Source organism: Balearica regulorum, chromosome 5, assembly GCF_011004875.1.
Source record: "Balearica regulorum gibbericeps isolate bBalReg1 chromosome 5, bBalReg1.pri, whole genome shotgun sequence".
NCBI classification, from domain to species: domain Eukaryota; kingdom Metazoa; phylum Chordata; class Aves; order Gruiformes; family Gruidae; genus Balearica; species Balearica regulorum.
In genome coordinates this window covers 60664372-60688539 of record NC_046188.1, presented here as the reverse complement: position 1 = coordinate 60688539, position 24168 = coordinate 60664372, and the positions used below count along the sequence as shown (strand labels likewise).

The 24168-nt window shown below is 42.4% G+C and overlaps 1 protein-coding gene across 7 annotated transcripts in view; it reads right to left on the bottom strand.

Annotated features, from left to right (window-relative positions):
• Positions 1-24168, bottom strand: part of TEAD1 (TEA domain transcription factor 1) — a 163497-nt gene that overhangs the window by 9699 nt on the left and 129630 nt on the right. For all 7 annotated transcript variants that reach the window (XM_075755206.1, XM_075755207.1, XM_075755208.1 and 4 more), the window contains 2 exons: positions 22922-23046; positions 10323-10496 (listed from right to left, as the gene is read on the bottom strand). In XM_075755206.1, coding sequence (XP_075611321.1) covers positions 10323-10496; positions 22922-23046 — 299 coding nt within the window. The remainder of the gene's footprint in view (positions 1-10322; positions 10497-22921; positions 23047-24168) is intronic.

Below are 24168 nucleotides of genomic sequence, written 5' to 3'. Positions count from 1 at the left end.
AGGGTTTTCTTTTTATGTGGAAATAGCTGATCAGCTACTGCAGTATAACATCTAAGAATCGTCTGAATTTTTAACTTACTCGGAGATGAGCATTTTAGCAGGGAAGTGCACTTTTGCAGCTGTTTCACTCGCAAGTCATGCTCTGCTTGTTTTTATTGCTAATATAGAAATGTAACAAAATATTTGACAGATACTTTCATGTCTACCTTGACACTTATTAAAAAAACAGTTTACAGGTATGTTTATTTACTAGTTAGCGTGGACCATTTATAATCCTGCCTTCAATACAGTTCAGGTCATTTGCAACTGCTATTTAATTTTTAACTAGCCAAGAACTCATTAATTCTACTTAGTGTCTACAGTCCTTATTTGTGGTACAACATTCTGAGGCAATGTGCTGATAATAGCACATACTGAGCTAGTTTGTGGTACAGAGAAGACACAGGTCTAAGATTACTTCAGGCTGGCTTTGGTAAATTAATCAGTGGAGAAGTCTCCTGAGCTTTCCACACAGCAACACAAACAGCCCTATAGTCACGTATTTTGCATAACAGAAAGAAATCCTATCGCTATTACACCTTGTTTCTTGCACACGTTTTGCATGAGGTCAGCAGTTAATGTTTAATGTACATCTAAAGCAGCGTGTTCACAGTGAGCTGTAAGAAATTGTTCTAAGGTAATAGTAAATAAGCAATTTGTGATCACAGCTGGCTTGCAATCGAAACACGACAAACATCTAAATGTGACAAACTGTAGGAGCCATCAGCCATGTCACAGCTGCTCCACTGGAATTTCTGAAGAACAGGGATTTCTGATAAAACAGTTGTAGCGTTGTTGTTGTTAACAATAGTAACAACAATGACAACAATAATAATAGTAATCTCTTTAAAAGTGGTTATTCCTGCTGCTACCACAATTACAATTTTACTATCAAAACATTTTTTTTTTCCCCTTTCAGATAGGGACAAAATATTTAAGAAATTAGAACTAAAATGCTCCTCACAATTTCATGTTGTCGAAAGGGCCAACTGCATAGACCTTACATTTCAAGCTGGAACAACAACTGTTTATAAAGTTAAAACATAAGAGTAACTTTTTATCTGCTGCCTTCTGATTTTGAAGCCTAGTGAAAGAAAAAAATCTACTTCTTGTATTTACATGCTGACACTTAACCTGGAAAAGTAACACATGTGGCCACCAGCACCCTGTTGATCACTCCCACAGCTCTTCCAACTCTTGCTGAAATCACCAGGGGTCCCAGCGTACACAAAAAATATACACTGGGGCCTGATGTTTGAATGAGGAACGCTTGAAATTATCACTTGAATGTCATGATTTACTCTTATGCAATCACATTGTTGCAAAAGCCCCACGATGGTAATACAGATGTGAATTATCTTTATTTGCTAATTGGGTTTTTTTGAGTCTAGCACACAATAAAGGTGTTTTCAAGGAAAGACAGAATTTTCATGTTCAGCTAATTACAAACTGTTGCAAGCTGAAGCTTTAAGACTCCTCCAAAAAGGGTAACACCAACATAAAAAAAATCGTAAGAGTTGGCAATGGCAAATGCTCTTAAATGAAAGCTTCACCAAAGCCTCTTTTAATACTGAAAGAATTTTGTCTGTTCTCATGTACTATAACAAATCTTGCCTCTCAGTCTGGGTTCAATTTTTTCACCAGAGGGCAACTACTTGAGTACCAGAGGGAGTGCGTATCATTGTCGCGTCAAGGAAATATTCTGAACCAGGTGTTAAAAACTTTGTTCCATGTTGAATACCTTTAGAAAAGACAGACAATCACTTCTAGTAAAATACAAAACTTTGTTTACAAAATGATGGTGAAAGACTTGCTAATGATATTGTTATGCTAATGATATGGCTTACATAGGAAGGGCTTCCTCTAAACACATACACGTGAAAGCAAAATTGTATTTCTCTAACAGATGAAAGTGGGTCACAATTCAAATTCAGGGGATTCCCACTCCTCACCCTCCCAAAAGGTTATGAGACTAACAACAACGACAACAAAAGAATAAAAAGGCTGTGCTAAAAATGAGCACTGAGAGTTGTAGATGTAGCTTTGAGCAGGAATAAGGTGATGTGTTACCCTGGTATTCAGTTTTAGCAGGCTCCTTACTACAGTATTGATTCCAGTTTTTGTGTCTACATTTTAGAAAGGATGTTGGAAAATTGGAAAGTATTCAGAAAAGACTTACAAGAATGATTTCAGGTCTGGAAAACATCCTTTGTAGTGAATGACTAATGAAACTCCATCTACTTACTTTTTCCAAGGGAAGTTTTTCCACGACTTTGTCATAGCCTACAAGTTGCTACATGAGGAAGAGTCTTCTGATTGATTAAATCTTGCAGAAAAGGACATTAAAAGACAGAAAGCTAAAGCTATGCAAAAGCTAACTGAGAAACAAGGCAGGGGCTGGTAACCCTGATGGCAATGAGATGCTGGCATCACTTTCAAATGTGTGGAATCACCATTACTTGGGTCTTTTTTAACCAAGCTAAATATCTAACTCACAGGGATAGTTCAAGTAGGCTTATTGTCTGGAGGCAGACATTACTTAGTGAGGTTCACTGCCATATTACAGAAGAGGCAAGACTAGATAAATATAATAATAGCAAAATTGAAATATAGGAATTTATCTTATTAACCTCAATTAACCCTCTCCTTATAATTTCCTTTTTCAATGATCCCTGTGAAAAACGTGACAACAGTCAAGCTTCTGGAGTGCTGTGCTTGCAGCCTCTCATGCTGCAACCAGCTTGGTCTCATTAGTTCCTTGGTACTCTGTCTCTAGCTGTTCTCTTGCATTTCAGACTCAGATTGCAAGTCTTCCTGGGCTGTAAACCAGCTTTCCCTTCCATACAGCTTCTCATGCAACTGTGCTCTGAACCATGGCTCCAGGAATTAGGGTTGGTGAGCACTGTTGTAGCATATACAGATAAATAACCTTTTGAATGGTTATTTCAAATATATTGGCATGATTTCAAATAGCATATTGAAATATTATGGTATGATCACGTGTGATGAACAGGAGTCCATTTATGCATTGAATTTTAAAATACAAGATCAATACAATTTAAGAAAAAACCCCCAACAACTTAAAAATACAAATGGAATATATATTTTTTTGAATTTCAAGATTAAAACTCTAATTTTGATTTATTTCTAAGAGCTGAGATTTATATTAGCTGAATGCATTTGGAGGCGGGAGAGGCACTCAGCTTTCTGGCACCCTATCTACAGTGGTTGTGTAAGAGCATGATTAATTCATTAATAAAGCATAGCTTGTCAATGGGTAGCACTGAAAATATTACATATTAAGAGCACTGAGTGTTTGACGGGCTGCATAGAGAAGCCGCTGCCAGTGTGCTAGAGCAAGCACCAAAACAGAGCGGGCTGCAATCAAAATAAAGAGTAAAAATTGAACAAAAAAGAAAAATTATTCTTCACATTCACTTCAGAAGAGTTCTCGGGCTCTGTGTTAAAGGCAGAGGGCAGAGCGCTTGTGTAATAATAACAGCTCTGGCTAACAAAAAAGCAACTCCAGCAAAAATTGCTGAGAAGAGTCTAAATCCTTCCTGCTGAGTAGAAGGAAAACAGCACCTACTGGAAACAGTGGGATTTGGGGAGGGCCAGAACAATTTACCCTGGCGTTCAGTAGTTAACACTAAGCACATAAGGTCACTTATTAACAACATATAGGTTTTAACAACTGCTGACTACAGGGAGGTGTGTTACTCATATGACTGCATCATGCCTCCCCTCCTCCTCTCCAAAGAGTGATCAAAGAGCAGAGATTCCAAATTGTGAAGCAATTTTTTCCAACGGGAGCATCTGGGTGGTTGGCACGTTTCACCGCACGTTACGCTGCAGCTCAGGAATTGCGTCCAGGTCTGCCACATGGTTGGGCTTGTGATGGACAGGCCAAGCTGCTCTGGCTTCCCAGCTGCTCGGCCCCTTCCACTCATTATCCAGCCTCAAGCGCTAATGCTCTTGCATCAATTTGCAAAGGGGTCCTCCACAGGCACCACGTGAGCTCCCTGCGCCGAGAGGATTGTGATGGGGAAAAGAAAATAGATGTCTGCTTTCTTCCATATCTAATTTGTTTTGCATACATTTGCATGCTGGCCATAGACCCATTCACATTACGGATCCCATTTGTGAGTTGCAGATCATTTGCCAGTCAAAGCTGGCGAGTGTGCATGTGTGTCTGTGTGTGTGGAGGGAAATCCAAGATTCTAGATTGTGCAATATAAATTACATGTAAAAAATAGAAAGGAAAAAAAAAGGCAGTAGCCACAATTGTGTGTGTGTGAATGAAGGGCACAAAGAATCTCTGCACCTTTTAAGACGGCTGGAGGCACATGGGGATAAATTCAGGAGGGGGTGGGAGGAGACCACAGGCACAAGCCATTTTTGAACACTGATTACATGGGTAAATTGTTTGTTCCAGTGTATCACAAAGAGAAGGAGCATTATTTTTCATGCCACAGCTGTTTTGAATAAGAATAGGAATAAACTTAACCATCCTCCTCATGTTACTTACCACTAATTATGGCATATATTTACATCTATCAAACAGTGAAATTTTGGGGGACATATTTTAATGCCCCTTTATTGTGTAGATTCCTTTATTTCTATCCCACATTTGAATTTCAAAAATGTTTAGGACTTCAAAGCATCTTTAAAAGCTTGCCCTAATTATAATATGCATTACTTTCTAAAACTCCTAGTTTGCATTGCAGATTCCTGCAAATAGAGGCATTCATTTTAAACATCAATTAATATCATCCATGCATCTTCAGATGAGTTTGGGTCTTTATTTCAGAGTTGCAGTGAGCTCTGACTAAGCTTTCCCCGGTTTGAAGAATAGTTCAAGCTACTGCAAACATTTAAAATTAAGCCAGCGGATCAGCTTAGTAGAAAGCCCAACAGCCCAATATTAATTTATATCAGCTGGTTTTTTCCTTCTGCCACTAGTTAGAAAACATCCCTCCTCCTTTCAGATCTATTTGCTTCCCATAACTGTTCCTGTAGCTGCAGAAGTCAGAGCTCAGGCTTGGCGCAGCGTGTTTGGCAGTGTCAGAGACCCAAACCCCATGGCCACACTATTGCAAGGTGTGTTTACCCCAGCACTAAGGATCCCAACGGAGGCACGGACCCACTGCATGATACTGTAGCTTACGTACAGAAGTCATGCAAAAAGTGAATCCCTGCCTCAGAATTTGCTGTTGGGGGGTGAGGCAAAACTTGAGAGACAAAAAATTAGCTAAACTAGAAGAATTTAGTCTAGGCTGCAGCAGACAGACACGCACTGCTGAATTAATGTTAAAGGTGCTCCTAGCAGTGAAAAGCGTTTGCCAGATGAACGAGCGCTAGACAGAGGCAAGTTACAGAGCTACCAAACCTAGCAGGGCCGTAACGGGAGATGATGCGCTGTGCCTTCCTAGAGCAATTCCCTTGCCAGAGTCAATGGAGATGTCTGTGATCGTAACAGCAGAGTCAAAATGAAGGTATGGGAGATGCGGCTGAGCGATACTGGATTCCAAAGGGAGGTGGCGTGAGTGGGACAGACTTACTGTCAATCATCTCCTGCAGGAGAAAGCGGAGAGCTGGGGAGGCAGAGCACCGGGCAATCAGCACTGGGGGCCAAGGCGGCAAGGCCAGCAATAATATTTTAGGCAGTCACTTTGGGGTAAAGCTAGAGGTGCAGTCTATCATTTAGCTTGAACTTTTTCGGGAAGTCTAAAAGTGTATCATTTAGTATTAGATAATTTAAGAATAGTAGTGAATAGTCAGTGGGGATGGCATAAGATATCAATATGAGTAGAACTTCAACCAATAAAAGAAACCAACAGAGGCAACACGTGTTGACTTAGCTTTTAGATAGGTTAATCAGAACTTCAAAGACCAGAAAACTTTGGGGTTTGTCTCAAGTTACAAAACCAGTTCAAATACAAACCAACCAACAAACTAACCTTACTCAGATTAAGATTAGATGGCATGAATCATATCTGATTGTTTTACACAGAGTCGACTTCTGTTGTTAGTAACTAAGGCAACAGAAACAGGATTGTGCACTCAACACGCACTCAGGGAAAGGTTTCATCTGCAGATGTTCTGCAACCTTGTCTGAATTCCTCGTCAGTGTTGTAGCAAATAACATTTACATTTATTTAGAAGCCTTTATTTTTGTTTTCATTTTAAATCCCTGTAATCTCCGGTTTCGTACTGTTGTCACACAAATTTCCTGTGCCACAGCGTTAGTACGTTGTTCCTTATTTACCCATTGTACTGAGTGTACAACATACCAAGTAAAGCTCCTTCTATCTATTACTGTAAAAGCCCGTCTCTGGGGTGACTTCCCTGAACTCTGGTTCCCAGTGACTACCTGCGATAAAGAGCAGCAAAGGGTCACTGCATTCAAGGTGCAAGACAAGGACCTGGAAATTGCTTCGCAGGGCTGTGACGTTGGTTGGTTGAGGCGGTGCAAAAGGAGAAGTCTCTTCCTTTTATACCACCTGCACAGTTAGGTAGGAAGAGGCCCAAAAGTGTGATGTCCAGATGTGTCACCAGGACTGAGGCCAGAAGCTCATCCATTCCCAGCAGCAGGCTGTATTTCACAGGAGATACAATCTGTATGAACCAATAAACCTCTGCAAAGCAAAGCAACACTTTACTTTGTAGTCCATACCTGTGATGCTTTGCAAAGTCAACTCCACAATTGCCAAATGTCTTCTTGCAAGATCTCAGATCTTCCCCTCCCAATTTTTTTGTAATCAAACCTTATTACCTTTATCACAGAGAAAAGCATGGTGCTGAGAAGCCTCAAGCAGAACTAAATGGGAAAGGGCAAGAGGAGTACTCTTCCCAGCTACCAGAGCTAAGCCGCTTTCTGTCTTAGTCATCCTCAATGTGAGTGCTTGGGTCTGGTCTTCCCATTTCCCATCTTTCCTTTCCATGCTAGATTTAATGTCTAAACAAAATAACCTTTTTGCTGCCTCCAGCAACATGCTGACTTCTCTTTAAATCCGTTTACAGGATCACCATCCCTTCTGGCAACAAATCCTCACCTTCGCTTTCAAGCTTCCACATGTCATGACACCTGCCTGCTTTCCTTCTCTGGTTTCCCTCGACTCCTTTCACTCATAGTCCCCGGTTTTTGTTTATTGATTCTCCTGCAGTGCTTTCTCACCTGTACTTACTTGCCTAACAAAAATTTATATTCGCCTTTTACTCACGTTAGAATCAAATTCCACCAAAATGTGGACTGTCACTGGACACTGATGCTAGGGTGCACTCAGTAGCTTACAGTGCTGAGCAAACTACTGATGGTTAAATGGTAACGAAGGGAGAAGACAACAGAAAGGATGGGAAGGGGAAATGGTTAAATAAAGGGTGAGAGAGAGTACTGTGAGTAAGCAATAACCACACAATGTGAACAGAACCTGGGAGAAGTTGAACTTTGAGAGTAAGAGGAGGTAGCCCATGATAAGGAGAGAGTGGATACTGATTCACATGTGGGTATTTAATTTAAAAGAACAAGAAAACATAAATTAATCTATTTTCATATTAATTAATTTGAAGTTACTAATAGGGTCAAAAAGACTGTCAGCAATCTTTGCCAGCTTTACACTGGTAATATATGACTGTTTAGAACAGATTCTCAACACTCCCCATAAAAATGGGAACAATGTTCTTTTTTCTGAAAAAATGTCCTATTGGGGTGAAAGAAATTAAGGACAGTGAGCTGACAGTTTAGGATCTAATTCTCATGACTAATTACACAGCCACCTTCTGTTTTTCCTATACATATTTCTAGCTGAGGGGCACTGGTGTGAAGTTTATTACTAGAAGGGCATTCATTGTGGCTCTCACTACACCCAAACACTGCCTCTGGCACCTTCCCTCTGCCTCACTCACTTGATGACAGAGAAAATCCACTGGCCTATTTTAAGGTTATGGCTCAGGAGGGCATTCTCTCCACATTTGAAATGTATAACTCAGCAAGATGTTAGCACTGTATGTTTTTTAATCTCTAAGTTAATACAACACAAAATTGCACTAAAAGACCGTTATGTTGGAAGGCACAGTGAGGTTAGGAAATGGGTCGAAGTTGCCTGCATATCGTGATTGCTGAACTGCATCATGAAACAGTCTTTAGCTCCACGACTGCGCACTCGCCCTCTGAGCACCTATACAATATTTCTTTGTCTTCCTTATTCAGTGTGGCTCAGTCCCTATTTTCTGCACACTACTCAAACATGTGCAGAACACAGAATTATTAATTTTATAAACATTTTCTTCATGGCATTATCTTGATTCTTTATAAACAGCCATGAGTTTGATTTCTCAATGACCACCTGAGGTGAAGGGATGGCATCATCCCATATTACAGATGGGGAACTGAGGCAAGAGTGTTAAAGGTGTGCACTGCTTGTAGGAGATCAAGCAGAGAAGGCTGGCACTTGAATTTTCAAAATCACGAGTGCAACACAGACCTTAATCATCCAGAGAAGATCTCTACTGGCTTTAGATACATCTTTGAGCATTCAGCATGCTTGAAAATCAGTTTCCACATGGAGAAAAAGCAGAACATACAATACACATATCAATGACCACATCACAAATCTCTGCTCTTTCCATGTCTAATATAAAGTCTGAGGTTTCTCATTCTCTGTGGGAACCGAGAACAGGCAAGTGAGGTGACATTCATTTTACCAGCGGATTTTGCAAGTATTTATTATGCAAAGTGGATTGGTGAAATGATGGACCTCAGTTTAACCCCAAGTTTTGCAAGGAAATGTATTTAGTGGTCACAGCCCCTTAACCCCCAAGCCCTATTCCTCTGCAGCCAGATTTCCTCTGCCCTCACGCTTGCCCTGTTCCCACCTCTTACATACCTGTCTCTGCTGTGTGCCTTTATCCCTACATCCCAAATGTTCCCTCTTCCCACTGCATCCCTCTTTTTGACCCTGCATTCTCACCTGCCTTTTCCAGGTTCCTGGTGCCTGGTGTGTTTCCGCTCCCAGTTCTCTGCCACCTCCTGTTCCTGGCCTCTTTGCTCAGGCAGCCCTCACATGCTCGGTCTACAGCTCCCATGCCTAGTTTTAAGCCCCATGGATTTCCTCTGCAGTCCAGCACAGCTCCTGCTCAGTGGTTTATCCCTTCTACACCCAGATTTAAGAAAAGAGTCTCCTTCATTCCCAGTTTCCAGTTCCAAATCTGGTGCCACAGAAACTCTTGGGTATGTACAAAGTGGAGAGTATTTCAGGTCTATTATCACATAGATAAACTTTAACTGAAAGCAATAAACACCAGGAAATCTGACCATAAGCAGTGACTCCAGATCAACCTTTTCTGGTTTCAGCATCAGCCTGTCCACCCTGTAATTAGACCCTGAATATGTCCCTTTCACTGAGGTTTTAAAAGATGAATTTAAAATGTTTAGATAATAACTGTTGCTGTGAAAAGTATACCACAGAAAATACTCCAACAAATTAATGAGTAGAAAAAGCGCCAGTGTAAGCATAAGGTCCAGCCTGGAGATTTAATGATCCTTTTGGATGAACCTATAGCATCACTAACATCAGATTTTGTAAATGCAATAAGAAAAATCTGATGCATGAATGAAATTTATCAAAACTAGATCAATATACAACATCTCAGCCTTCCATTCAAATTCTTTTTTCACTCTTGCTCACAACTGATATGAACAGAGATAACTTTTGGAGCAGGGTCCCATGGCTGACTATCAAAAAGGCAAGGGGAAAGCAAATGTGCTCTAGCAACCAAAAAACGTTTAAGAAAAACCCTGGAACCCTCCCAGGCTCACAGTCATCCTGCTGCACACTCAGTTCAAATCCTTCTTGGTCCTATCTGCATAAGTGTGGACTGATGGCAGGACTCATACTTGTACTATTTGCATTTGGCAACAGTTCAACATCTGAAACGCGAAAAAGCAGCCTCCATTTCTATGGCTTCCCTGATTTGTCTTGGACCACTAGGTGGCAGTTCCCCATTTACAACCGAGGGCTCTCCTTACCTGTTCGCTCCTGCCCTGCAGCAGTGTCAAGCACAGTTGAGGCACACATCTGCCTTTGCATGTCGCCTGCAACACAGACTTCTTGTGGAGCTGTCAACAAGAGTAGCTTTGGGCCAGCATCCTACTTGAAGGATGTACAGCTTTCTGCTTTTAAATGGTGACAGAAGCAATTTCCACAATTTTCTCAAGAGTGCTAAATACCTAAATACACAGGCCTTATCGACAAGAGAGTTTCTCCACGTCATGTCTTACTCACCCAGAATTTTACGAGGAAGAAAGCGTTTTGGGGCCCCTTCCCAAACAGTTCCTTTAGACCGCCCTTCTTTTCAGGAAATTTGTCATAAATCTGACGAATGTCCACCGATTCAAGCAATGGGTCACTGTAAGAATGGTTAGCGTGTCCAATGTGTACGAAGAGGTGTTTATTGTACTGCAAGAAAGAAACAGGAAAATCAGTGCTGTACAAAAAGAACAGAGGTATATTATGGTATGGGTCTGCATGTGCTCCTGTGGAGGGTAGCACGCTTTGATGGATTAAATGACTTGCACATTACTCCTGGGACTATGATTTTCTGCAGTATGATTTCCATGAACAACTTTAGTGATTGTGTCGTAGCCCCTTGTGAACAAGGGTCAACATCAAAAAACCTGTGTCCCTACTGCAAACCACAAAACATGGTCATCTTCAAGGGAGTAATTTACACTGAAAGACCCAGCGGCAGCACAGTGATAAAGAGCCCTTTGCAGAGCATAATAAGATGAATATGCTCACAAGGAGAGCCTATTTCTACCTCTTTAAACCATGCCTTTTAATGTCGCGTGTCCTCAGAGCCTGAATTTCTGCCAGTGCTACAAAGCCCACACATATATACCTCTTGTTTGTTGATTAGACCCCTAAATCTCTATCTATAGCATATTCTAATGCCACTTAACTAAAAGAGATGGAAGGGATTTTCTTTTAACCCCAGAATGACAATAATGGGAAGGCTAGTTACTCTGTGTTGCTGTTACAATAGAAGTGGTCTTCACAGTATGTCCTCCAGTATTTTGATTTATGTAATATTAAAAAGCCAAACTTTTACCACTCCTCTTGGGAGCTAGCTCTATAGCTGACCATCTCTGCCAAAACACATTCAACTTCAATTTCCTATTTATTAACTTCATCCCATCACACCTCATTATAATCATGGGAATCACCTCAGCAACCCCTTTCCTGCCTGGGGGAAATCCATGGCCCAGTGAAGTCCACAGCAGCCCCTGCTGAGTCCAATATGGTCTTTTAGGGGCTGCCATTTCCCCGAGACAAGAGCACCTTTCAGCAGCCGAAATGAAAGCGGAAGGACGAACCCTGAATACCCTCTGCTAGTCGATCAGCAGCTCACAGTGTCATATGAGCAGACTGAAGGAGCTCAAGAGTGGCAGGATTAAACATTGGAGTTTTTAACCATGCAGATCACAAAACATTTTGCTAACTCAATTAAAGGAAAGCTGATATGCAGTCAATGAACACTAGAAAACCCTGTCATATTGAACAGATGCTGTATATAAGGAGCAATTCCCAAAAGCTAAGCACAAATAAAATATTTAAAACCCCAAAGCAGACCTCATTTAAGCTATTTTGTTTACAATATACCTGCCGAATCAACAAATTGAAATGACAAATCTAAATTAATTGGACATCCACTCAGAGCCTTCCTTCGGTGTAAGCAGAGTCTTCCCTAGCAGATGTCCAAATCTCTGGGGAAAAGGAAATGGACTGGCTATATTTCTGCACTTAGGAAATTAAATTGAAATCTATTTAAAAATCATCTAGCACAGTGAAATCTGAATTTAGAATCAGAGAACACTCATCTGTGTATGGGGCCAAAACGGAGATATGTTCCATGCTTTTTACAGGGTTGTATTTCTTTTTTAATTTTGTGGAAGGAAAAAGGAGAGCATAACACTTTATTAAGGTGTTTGCACAAGCAAGTCCAAGACTGAGAGCACTGGTTCCAGGGATTTTCCTTGCAGCCCTCTTTCTTTCAAAATAATGCCATCGCAGCTTCTTCTGTGCACAAGTGGAAAACTTGCCCAGCCTTTAGTTAGTGCATGTGGAGCCCAAAAGGGGCCAGAGCTCATCCAGAGAAGCTGTTTCTACCTTGAAGAGGAAAACAGGCACGGCAGAGAAATAAATGGGCAGTGGGGAGCTGAATGCATGCAGGCAGGAGTGAGTATGCCCATGAACGTGTGCCAGCTAGCCCTCACCCGGCACTGGTCTAGCCTGCACACTGATCATTTACACATGACGCAGGAAATCATTGTACTGGTTAGCAACCATGAGTGCCTACCAGAACAGTGTCTGTGGTCAGATTTAGCATGCTACTTTATGCAGTAGTGGCAAGAGTGGACTAAAGAGACATTCAAACATGACAAAACAAACAAAACAAAAAATGGAAAATAATATAGCTCCAACTTTTGGGTTTTTTTGTCACTGTTGTCATGTATTTATCTTGCACTACTGTGAGTAAATAAGTAAAAGTCATGCTGAACATTTCTTCTGTATCTCACTGTCTACTGAAAAACTTAGATCTCAGTAAAATGTACTAGTGCCCTATGTGCCTGGGAACTGCCAGGAACACAAGAAAGGGAGTCCAGAAACCTGCTCCTATTGCTTTCCTAAGCTACCGGGGTGAAGTGCAGGAGGACAGGGCATGGGCTGGGTCACCAAACATAGCTATGAACGGAAGCCTATCTGTGATCAGGCAAACATCTCCATTTTTCAAGGAGAATGATGAGAATTCCCCAGTAGAGGTAAGAGCTTCAGCCTTCTCTGAAAAAATAAACGGAAACATTTTGCTTCCCTTAGCACCCCCGTAGCCTGCCTAAGAGGGCCCAGCAGTTTTGCTCTCCCTGGGGATGTGAGAAGTCCCAAAGCATATCTCTGCTCTCCCTCGTTCAGAACAAGGGCTTGAAAAACCATTCCCACCATTAGCGACCAGGTTATTATTTATTTGGGGATTGGTTTCTCTCACTCTTCTCTGCTGGAGTTGTTCCAGGTTGTACAAATAACCACATTTTGGTAGGAACAGAACTGAGGGCTCGGGTTCTCCTGTGCCCAGGAAAGTGTCCTTCCCAAAGGGGTGTCTCTCCCCCAGGCCCAAAGGTGGCTCTGGAATGAAAGAGGAAGGGAGAGCTGTATTTTACAGTTTGGCACGTGCAAATTCCCAAGACAATTCACACACTATATGCAAACCAGGAAAACATACAAATTGCTCAGTATTCAAACTTTAGTAAAAGCAAACACATTTATAGGAACATGGAGCATGAAGTCTTAATACAGTTTAAATATGAAAGCAAAGTTAAAGGCAGCTGTAAAGCTACCACAGTTGTCTGTGGAGCTCGCCAAAGCACCAGATGCTGCTGCAGCAAAATTTCCGAGCGGGTACAGTAGGACAGATGGTATGACATCACCTGATAACATTCTTAGGACAGAAATGTTTATTTTGATATTGCAATGTGTGATTATTTTCTCCTTATGTTGCTGCAATTCCTATGCTAAGTACAATCATTACTAACCTAATTAGATATGGCATATTTATATGAACTAACAAACACTAATATAATATTAGGAGCTAGGTAAATGGATGCTGAAATGATCCCTATCTTTTTTATACAAATATACTCCATGACAGGAATTTATGTATAGATATAAGCGAAGAAACTAAGTTTTATGTCTATATTTTTGAGCCCATTAGTATCTGAAAAGCTTTGAAACATCCTCATTATATTTAGAATTCACTGTTATTTTAGACTGAGTATTCCAGAGTCACTGAAGTACATTAGGTGCTGAGGAATTTACTAATGCTACAGCATTTAAAGGACTTGCATCCAGCATTGGGATAATAACATGCTTTAGACGCTGTAAACTACCATAGGTCAAATCGTGTGTTTTCTGAGGATAAAAACTACATAAATATACAAAGAACATTTTCAGCTACATCTTCAGCATCTGCATTACATGACGTGCCCTGGAGATGGCCGCCTCTTACTGATCTCCCTTCCTTAAAAAAATTCTGACTATCCAAAGAATGCAGTAAAGCCATGAAATATGACTGTTGTCAAATAATACCACGAGAAAAATTATAATCCACTTAGGAATTTAAAAGAACCAAGACAAATTGCCAATGGCAGGAGATGCAAGTATTTAAGCTGGTGCAGAACAAAGACAAATCACCTACATTTGTTTTATCAGCCAGCATATGTATTTGTAACAGCTCCTCACCAATTTTGCATTTATATTCTAAGGCAGCACCCTTTCTGGTCCATGAAACGCAGGTTTGCAAATTGCTACAGCTCTCTCTGCTGCATCTCTCTGCTTCCCCACACCTGTGGAGCTAACACCAAGCCTTGACAAGCTGGTATAGGACCAAGTTTTTTATTAAACAGTGGTGGCCAAGATGCCCGTGGCAGTGAAGCCAACCCTTCCACGCTCCTGCTGCGAGTGAGCAGGGCATGCAGAGCTGTTGGGGTACCTGATCCCTTGCTGCTCCTGTCCACCGGGGCTGCGTGGCCCTACATCACCATACTGAGCAGCATGTTGGGGCCAGCAGCTCTCAGGGCCCTGCCGAGGCTGGGTGACATGGATGCGGAACAAGGTGGAAGGCTGCATGGCAGCTGCTTCTTGCTGGGATGACCTTGCTCATGGGCACAGCACCCTCACTGCAAAGAGGCTGCGCCCTCCTGCTGCACCCAGGGACACAGCCGTGGTTTCACCCCTCTGAACTGCATTCACACCTGGGAGTCATCCCTGCACAGGCACGGGTGGTGCAAACTCCTCTGCCAGACAACCCTGGCCCTGCAGCGGGACAGCGAGCTGGTGGCTCACCGGATCTTGCAGACCCATGGGACAGTTGAGCAGGACAGGGAGGTGGCAGCACCCCGCTGCCTTGTCTGCCCTGCATGGCCCAATAACAGCACCTTGCTAGCTGGGCTGCTTCATGAGATCTGTAAGTTCCTGCAAATTTCAAGCATAACAACCACAAGGGTGAGGCCGTCTATACCATTACTTGCAGCAACAAATCCCTATGAGAAAATACCATGGGGAGAGGCTGGCAACCAACTTGAACAGATCATAGTCTTGCGAGCCCAAAGAAACTCCACCACCCAAAGGAGAAGTACATTAAAAAGGCTCTGCTGCAGGTCTTCTCTATCCCTGAGACAGAGACAGCTCTCTGCTCTCTTTGGACCAAATATATTCTGTACTGCAGGTCACAAGGACTACTGCTGCACCTCAGAGGGACAGGTGAGTGGAAGGCAGGTGGGACAGCCTGAGTTTTAGCTGAAATGAGAGAGAAACCAGCACGGCTCAAGTGCCTGGCACTGTGCAGTGATTCCCTCTGTACCTCCACAGACCAGTCCAACCCGTCTTTTAAATACCGCTGCCTGTGCAGCAACTGCGCTTTTGGACGAAAAAGGAACCAGGTGGGTGGACTGACTAAAAAACAATCACTAGTATATCAGCAGTCTACGCGCAGCTCTAACCTGTACCCTACCCAGCCTTGGCTCTGCTGCCTCGCTGTATCTTGTAAATCTGACGCTCTTTAATTTCCTGCTGATGTAAGAAAATCACTTGGTCTGCCAACAATTTTTCTTATTTCTACCAAAACACTAGTAATTGAATATTTAATTCCTTTTGCTGTTATCCTCCACTGAAGCAGATTGGGAGTTATATTTATAACATTTTAATGCTATAACTAGAGTCTGTACCAACTCCTTTTATTAAGGTTTTAACACTTTCATGTGAAACATCAATCGACCTTTCTGTGCTGGTATGCTATCACACAACTGCATGGCCTCCCTACTCTTTCAAGGACCTCCACCCATTCAGACTCCTGCCTGGATCTGCTCAGGGATTGAATCAGGAATGTGAAGTAAGAGGAGATCTTTGGCTACTTTATGGTTGTAGAAGTGGAGAGGGAGGTGACGAGTGAGGGCAGTCACCAGCCCTGACACATTAATGTTGCCCAGCACTTCCCACCTACTGCCACAGAAGTCCCAGCGTGAAACTGGGACTTGCTGGTTGGGCAAAGTGCTCACACATCATTTTCATCAGCTTTCCTGCCACACTGAAGATGCATCCTTCAGTTCTGGCCTGTCTGATTTGAGACCCTTTGGTCCCAATTCCAGAAGTGTTGAGTGCTCAGATGGGAAAATTATGCCTGAACATAGGAAGCTCTCAATAACGCTAAGTATTCTGCAAAATCAGGCTCATGACAAATGAAAGTGGACCCTCAAAATCAGTGGCCCATTCATTCTTTTGCACCTGAACTTCTTGGTTTGTCAAATGTGAGTAATAATGCCTCTTCATCTAAAAAATGACTGCACTAATACATCTGCGAAATGCAAATGGGAGGAATTATTAATTCCGTTTGGAGGAGAGGTTAGACAGTGCACAGCGAGCAGGGCACGGGGCCACACATTTCAACAACAGAAGAAAACAAACTACTGAATAGTTGCTTATCAAAGAAGGGCCATCTACATCTACACTGAATGAAGCAGGAACAAATAAACATGTGAGCATGTAATTAACTGCTGCACTGTAAAGCAGACACACGAGGACATTTCCCAACTTCTGAGAGCTTGACTTTGCAGCCCAGCTAAGCAATTGGCGGGGGGGGGGGCTGTAGGGGTGGGGGAAGTTGCAGTGGAACGAGATGGGAAAATGCAGGGCAGAGGCATGGCCATGCACGAAGCCCCTTGGGGCAAGCGCGAGGGTGGATGCTTGGGGTTCAGCACACAGGCAGGGCAGGCAGTGTGGGGGAGATGCGCAGCCACAGCCTTCTGCACTGCCAATGCCAGCCCAACCCACGCATCCCCCCACTCCTCCTCCCCGCGGGAACAGCACAGCGCTGTGCAAGGCTGTGGGAGGCAGAGGGCCCCCCACTGTGCTGACCCCCCTGATTTTACGGCTCTCCTGGGCTCATCGCAGGGGCTGTGTGCCCGGGCTCTGCTCCAGCTACCCCACAACCTCACTCTCTCGCTCCTTCCCTCCTCCCCAATTTCACGTTTCCCTGGCCAGACCCGGTGCCCTGTATAACGTCAGGCAGCTACCCCTACCCTGGCTGTTTTCAGAGCCCGGGCTGTGTGAGAGTGTGGGCTGGGGCACCAGCCATGGCGCAGGGCCCGGCAGAGGGAGCTACCATGGCTGCTGGCGCCAGCGCAACTCTTCAGTTATGCCAAAGCAGCACTTTTAATTTTCTGGGAAATTTCCAGCAGCAATGGTCAGTTTTGAGAAAAGGGAGAGAGTGTGTGTGAAGGCAGCAGCGAGAGCACAGTTGCGCCCCAGCAGACTTTCCGTCTGTTCTCAGCGCTTACTGTGGGCTGACTTTGAAGAATAAATTGTGCTCGATCTCTCTACCCACTCCATCGTATTTTCACCTCAGGACCCTGCTTGGAAGAGCCCATGTCCTGACCCTACGGCTGGGCTGGGGGAGCTGGCCCAGACCTCCTGCCACATCTCCATGTGGTCCCCTGGGATCACCGCAAGCCGGGAGGTCTTCTGCGACACCGCAGTTTCAAGATCGGAGCCTGTGTCAATACTGGACCCTCTTAAAGTGGTTTCTTGGCACTTCTAACTACAGACACCTGAATATGAATGCTTTACAGAGTATGACATTAACTTCCCAGGGCCAGCACGTAGCTCTCCAGCACTGCAAAATAAATGACCTTTGCATTTAATTAAAACTTTGTCTGATTTTAGATTAAAATGACCTCAAATCCTGACTCTGCCACACCAAGACATTCATCCAAATACTGGTTTGCTTCCTTCCTCATCCTTTCACATCACAAAGATGCTAAACCAAGGAGTTTATGACTGAAATGCTGAAATGTTTTTTATGCTGTTTACAGGGAATACGGAAAGGATAAACAATGCTTGTAACAATGGATATTGTTCAAAAATGGAGGGCTTCTTTTGGAAAGATCTCATTTATTTTTCATCACTTAGGTGGTTTGGTTAACTTTGGTGAATTTTACTGCATTTGGCTAACGATGGCAGGCTGTTTTTATGGCGCTTGAGCAATTGCTTTTACTTTCTGGTTCTCAGGCACAATTCTCCCTGGGCTCACAAAGCCCTTTTACAACAACAATAAAACCTGAATTAAAACATAAAGAATATTTTATTTCCTCACCACTTTTAAAAATACATTTTGAAATTTGGACCTAGCACAATCTGACAGTTTGGATAGCTGGATTAGTACTGAAAATGCCCATCAGCCATGTTCTTTATAGCCCCATATAGATATTTTAGATGTAAAGCTGTCTGAATTGCTTGCAGTTGAAATGAGTGTGGCAGCAAGAGTGAGAAACCTCGAAGACGAAGAGAAGAAAGGGCTTTTTTTGTTGGCTGGTGGCAGGGTTTTTTCCCTGACTGGAAAGCAAGCAATATATATAATATATATTATAAAATAATTGGAATTATTATCATTTCAGTGTTATAGTCTTTGAATTTTATAGCTAGGTGTGTAACAGTCAATTGCTTAGCTCCCTTCTAATCTGCTTACATACTCAGTTTATATTTTTTAGAGAACATGGGATTACTTGGTTTAAGCATTTACCCTGAACTTTCACAGAAGCACTACAGTAAAAATGGAAAGCCTCCATTAAGGAAAATCTGTCCTGAAAGCAGATGGTAATAAATAAATAAACTTGTTAATCCATGGATAATATAGTTATATAGGGTAGATATAATTAAAGGTAACTAAAACGCTGGTGCTTGGACCTACAAGGGCAGCTTCTATGCACCATTTAGGAACTGCACTTGAGCACAAAATGCCACAGAAGGAAAATAGAACTTGACATTTGTAAACTGAATTGATTTTCATGTAAAAGGAGGAGTAATTTTACCCATCCTTAACTGCAGAGTCAGTATTCCAAGATTTTGCAACTGTGCCATCTTATGTCTCCCAGACTATCTTCTGCCATGCAGAGTTACAGTGAGGGTTGCTTATTGCTTCCTTTCTATAATTTTTTTCTTTTGTAAATGGAACAATTTTGTGGCTAGGCAAGGAAAAAAAGTCAACAGCCCTCCACAAGTGACAGGACTCTACGGAGCACAGGAGCACATTTCGGAGCACAGGAGCACATTTCCGACCCACCAGAATGCCCACTCTAAATTAACATAACTGCCTGACATTGAGGGGCTTTTGTACTTTTAAACACCAATTGCCATTGGAAGAACCCCAGAAATGTTTAAGGCCCCACTCCTACAATGCATTCCCTGTGGGTGGACCTTTGTGCCAATGCACAGCCCCATTGAAGTCGCTGGGAGTCACCACAGGCAGACAGACTTAAATTTCTAATTGCTGTACAGGAATATAGACAGCAAGGGGGCTCCCAGGATCATCGAGTCCTGGCCCCTGGTGCCATGTCAAATAAGCCTTTTTCAATAAACTTTCAGGTTACATTTTAAGGTGGAACTGGTCTATTTGTTCCCACTACTATGAGGCTTTCTGGCCTGGTTTTCAGTTGAGGGAGAGGGAAGAAGGGTCTTTTTTTTTTTTAAAATAAAATTTGGAAACACATTTGATCAAAATACTGCTTTATGCAATTTTCTGTAAAAAGTCAGAAGTGTAATGAACAAGTCAGAAGTGTAATGAACATATAACTATCTTTTTTCAGAAGATATACGAGAACTCTTACATGGCTTTCATGTAGCAGCGTATACATGTATTCATTTCTAAGGTCAGCAAAGGCACAAAGGCATACAGGAGATGCTGCAACCACAGCACATGCCTACACTACTTCATAAGCACATTGTACAAAACAGACATCTTGCCTGGCTTGATGATTTTGTTATTTAAAAAGTAATAAAACCCCTTCCTTCCTATGCTGCACAAACCTTATCTGCAATAAAATGTTGTATCAACACAAAGAAAGATGTCCAAAACTGCAGGTAGAAGTCATATTTTCTTCAATAGCACTAAATGAAGCTGGGGGGTTGGCTCTCATCTCCAAGGAGGACTTTGGTGCTTGCTGGAAAAGTCTGTGCACTGCAGATGAGGAAGGCTGGAAGGAGGCAGGGCCCCTCAGAGCTGTCCCTGCAGACAGGCGTGCACCACTACCTCTGCAGCAAATGTCCTTCTGCATTTGCCCTGGGAACTGGTCATGCTGCCTTGGGTTTTTTTTTCTATCCCTTTGTTTTAAGATTCAAATAATCAAATTTACTTAATTTTATCTAAACAACGCTTCCCCTTCTCCTGACTCCCCTTTGGCAGGCAGTGGTGGTGACAAGTTGCCCATGGGGGTTCATCCCTTGGCTCCCCACAGTGCCCGCCCGGCTGGTTGCCCTTGCACAGCGCTGCCCCACTGTGCTTGTGGCATGGGTGTAAAGAATGATCTAAATCGGGATTAATGCATGACTGGGAATAGCTTTTTCTTCGTGTCTCATTTTCACAATGTTACTGCACACAAGTAACTGGGTTTTTTTAAAACAAGTCTGGCTAGTTTGATGTTCTTGCTTCTCTAGTACCCCTCCTGCATAAATGCCCTACATTTAAAAGGTGGGTTTCTCAGCAGTATGCTCACAAGCTGGGACAAGCTCCGGTGGGCCTTGCTGCACCCTCAGGAATTCCAAATAATATTAGTTTACTCCAACAAAGGCTTTACAGTATTTATGGGACTGTCCTGGGTAACCATGTTCCTATTCAGGCCCCCACTCTTTCTCTGCAATGCAAGTGGATGCGTTGCATTCCCCAGAGCCTGCACCTGCCTGAAAAATGAGACCCCAACACGTCCCCAAGCTGCCAGCCCACACACCGTGCGTGAGCACAACCAGGTCCGAGCCGTGCCACCATGGCAGAGTGGGACCCACAGCTCCTTCCTCTGCCAAAGCAGCATCTTCTCATTTTCAGTCTGTCGGTCACGTTGCAAATATATTCATGTCACTCAGCTGGTTTCATGTCGCAGACACTAGTGGTGTGACCGGCAACCACATGTTATCTGTTAAGAGTGTACTTGGTTTGAGGGACATTTTTCTTAGAGGGAAAGACATACAAGTTACTTAGCTCCTGAACTCTTGTTTACTCTCTTTTATATAAAGCCACACAGATACACAGAGGCCCTACACCATATAAGCCCATTGGTTTTGCAAACAGTTTTGCGTTATAAAAACCTATGGCAAAAGGATAATTAAGTGGTATACTAGCAAACCAATAAATCAAAATACACTGAAATGCCATTTCATTCACATACAGCACAGTAAAGCTGATCGTTGCATGGCCACATCCTGTTTTCCCGATAACCTCGAGGCACACGCGTAACATCCTAGTGTGCAGCAATCTGGATATGGCAGAGCCCATAAATCAGTAGGATATGGTACACGGGGTCAGCAAGCCACGGACTCCGAAAGCTGCATATCGATAAGGCTGCCTGATGAGAAAACCTGGACGTTGTGTTTCTGCATCAAAAATACAAACAGCTGTCTGGATGAACTCGGGGCTGGGGATGGAGGCGGTGTTCCAGCTGTGGATTAGTCTGGAGGACACTAAGATGAAGCTTTAGCCCAGCAGAGCCAGGATTGCTGGGAAAGCGTGGGAATCAGGACCAAGGGAAGGCAGAGGGATTCCAAGGAAACCATGCAGTATCTAAAAATCATGTAAGTGCTGAGATAACTGTACCTGCTGCCAAACATTGCCTCCCTCAAAGTTAATTCAAAACGTGACATTTAGCAAACCAACACACTGCCACATATTTAGTATATGAATAGCTGAGATATGGTATATTTTCATTGGGATGTTTCTCCACCAGGAGCATTCCTGTGTTGTAAGGTTTCTGGGCTATGTCTCCAATCTCCATTATGCTGGGTAAACACTCTCTGGATAACACCTCTGGTCAGAGCCCATAAATGCTATGGTTTCCAGTGCTGAATTATAAAGACCAAGTGATAGCTTCTCTCTGCTCCAAGCTACCGTATTTTACCAGGAATCTGAACAAGAATGGTCGGTCTATATCACCCATTTGTGACAGTATTTGCTTTTCAGAAATTATCTCTGTAAAAATTCTCAGGTTTTCAAGCTGAAAGAAGTCCTTTTGATTTATTTGTGATGCAGAAGAAACAGTGCTTGGCTACTAACAAATGTTCTTGGTAAATATATGATGATTAATATCAAGGCTTGAGGCTTACTGGAGTAAATTAAACATTACAGCCAACTTCATAAACTACCCTTGCAGGTGTAGTGTGCAGACTAAAAATGAAAACAAACCCAAAAGCTTCCTAAAACAAAAATCCAAGTAAAATCCAAACCTTGGATTGGTCCCTAAGACACAATTAAAGATCAAGGAAGACTGAATGATTGGACATTTAGATAGGTAACCTCAATAAAAATTAAAAAAAAAAAAAAAAAGTGATAACAGTTAAATGGTACATGCTTGGGAAGCTGGAACCAAAAGGGACAATTCTGATACTCAGAGTCTATCCCAAATGTCAGATATTTAAAATAATATGCATAGTTTCTATGCAGCTCCTTAATTTTGTTTTTGTTAGGAAATAGATGAGGCTTTAAATTAAACTCTAAGTACTGAATTATTGCCAAAAATACAATGCAGTTTGGTACAACCACTAAACTAGGTCAACAGTGAGACAGGGGCCATAGTGAACCACACCTGCTTTCAGAGAGGCCTCTCGCTTCTGCAAATAGGAAAAAGGAGGGCAAGAAAGGAAAATACAGCACTACTCTGAAAGGAATATTACACTGAGCAGTAGCAAATGCAGAAAGACCAGGTGTATTCATCAGGCTTAACCCTGGAAAGCATTCTCAGACAGTGGGGAGCAACAGAGAAAAGCTGAAGATTAGCGGACATGATGGCAAAACTTACTGATTCGGGGTCCCTCTGCTGTTCAAGGAAAGCCGAAAACTCCACCAGCCTGAGCTTGGTTGTACCAATCGATCGGCCCTGCCACGCAGGGACTGAGGGAGCTGGAGCTGATGTAGGCTCAAATCCTAAAATAAAGGAATCATTTTCATGAAGAAGTTGAAAACTCCTCAGTTTATATTTTCTGAATTAAATATAATTGGGAATTATGCATGTAGCTCTTGGATGTTTGTATTAATTTTAGCAAATAATTAATTCAGAATGATTTAAAAACATAGAAAAACATAGAACAATACGGAGAAAAAGAGGTTCCAACCCAGCAAGCTAATAATGGTGCAAATAAAAGATCTACTTCTTTGTTTCCTTGGGGCTGTAACTCACTGTAGAATTTTTGTTTAAATTATATACTAGATTATGGAGATTTATTGAGACTTCACATAGACTTACAGCTGACCCTTTCTCGGAAACTGGCAGCAAGACTCACAGGAGATATTACTGCCTTGGGAGTCAAGAGAACTGGCCTCCATTTCTGGCTCCTAATGTGCCACATGTTACAAGTAAATCACCTCTCTTTTTGCCTATTTCTTCTGCACTCTCGATTCCCCACTTCTGTTTAGAGTATAAGGTTTCCAAGGCAGGAACTGTCTCTCACTATGTATTTGCACATTGGGTCTTTGACTTCTTTTGGAGCTTTTAGGTAGCATTATATTACAGATAATAATAAATAATTACTGTAGAGAGCTGAATCATACCCTAAAAAGAAAAAGGAGGTTTTAAATTGATAATAAAGAGGGAATGACATGATCTAGAGAGAGAAGGGATATTAACCACCATCTCTAATTCACCTCAAGAGAAGGAATAAATGTTATCTCTTGCTCCTCATTGTAGAAAATTAGATGAGAAGGAAACAAAACAGTAAAAGAAGAAGGGAAAGGCAGCAGCTCAAAGACAAAACTGATCTTGGGGAGAGACACAGGCACAAGGAAGGCAGGGGAGAGGCACCAAAGGTTAGCAAACACAGATAATCCTGAACTAGGTTGAGAACCAGGGAGAGGTCACAGGTAGAGTATCCATATCCCGTAACGGGAGTATGGTACCTGACTCCAACCCTCACATTTAGCAATCAAGGCGTGAGGCTTGTATGAAATAGGGAATTACAAACGTGACTGGTTAGACATGAACAGGAATTCTAACGAAGCAAAAACTCATATATGAGTTTTGACTGATGTAGAAATACTAATAATCCTATT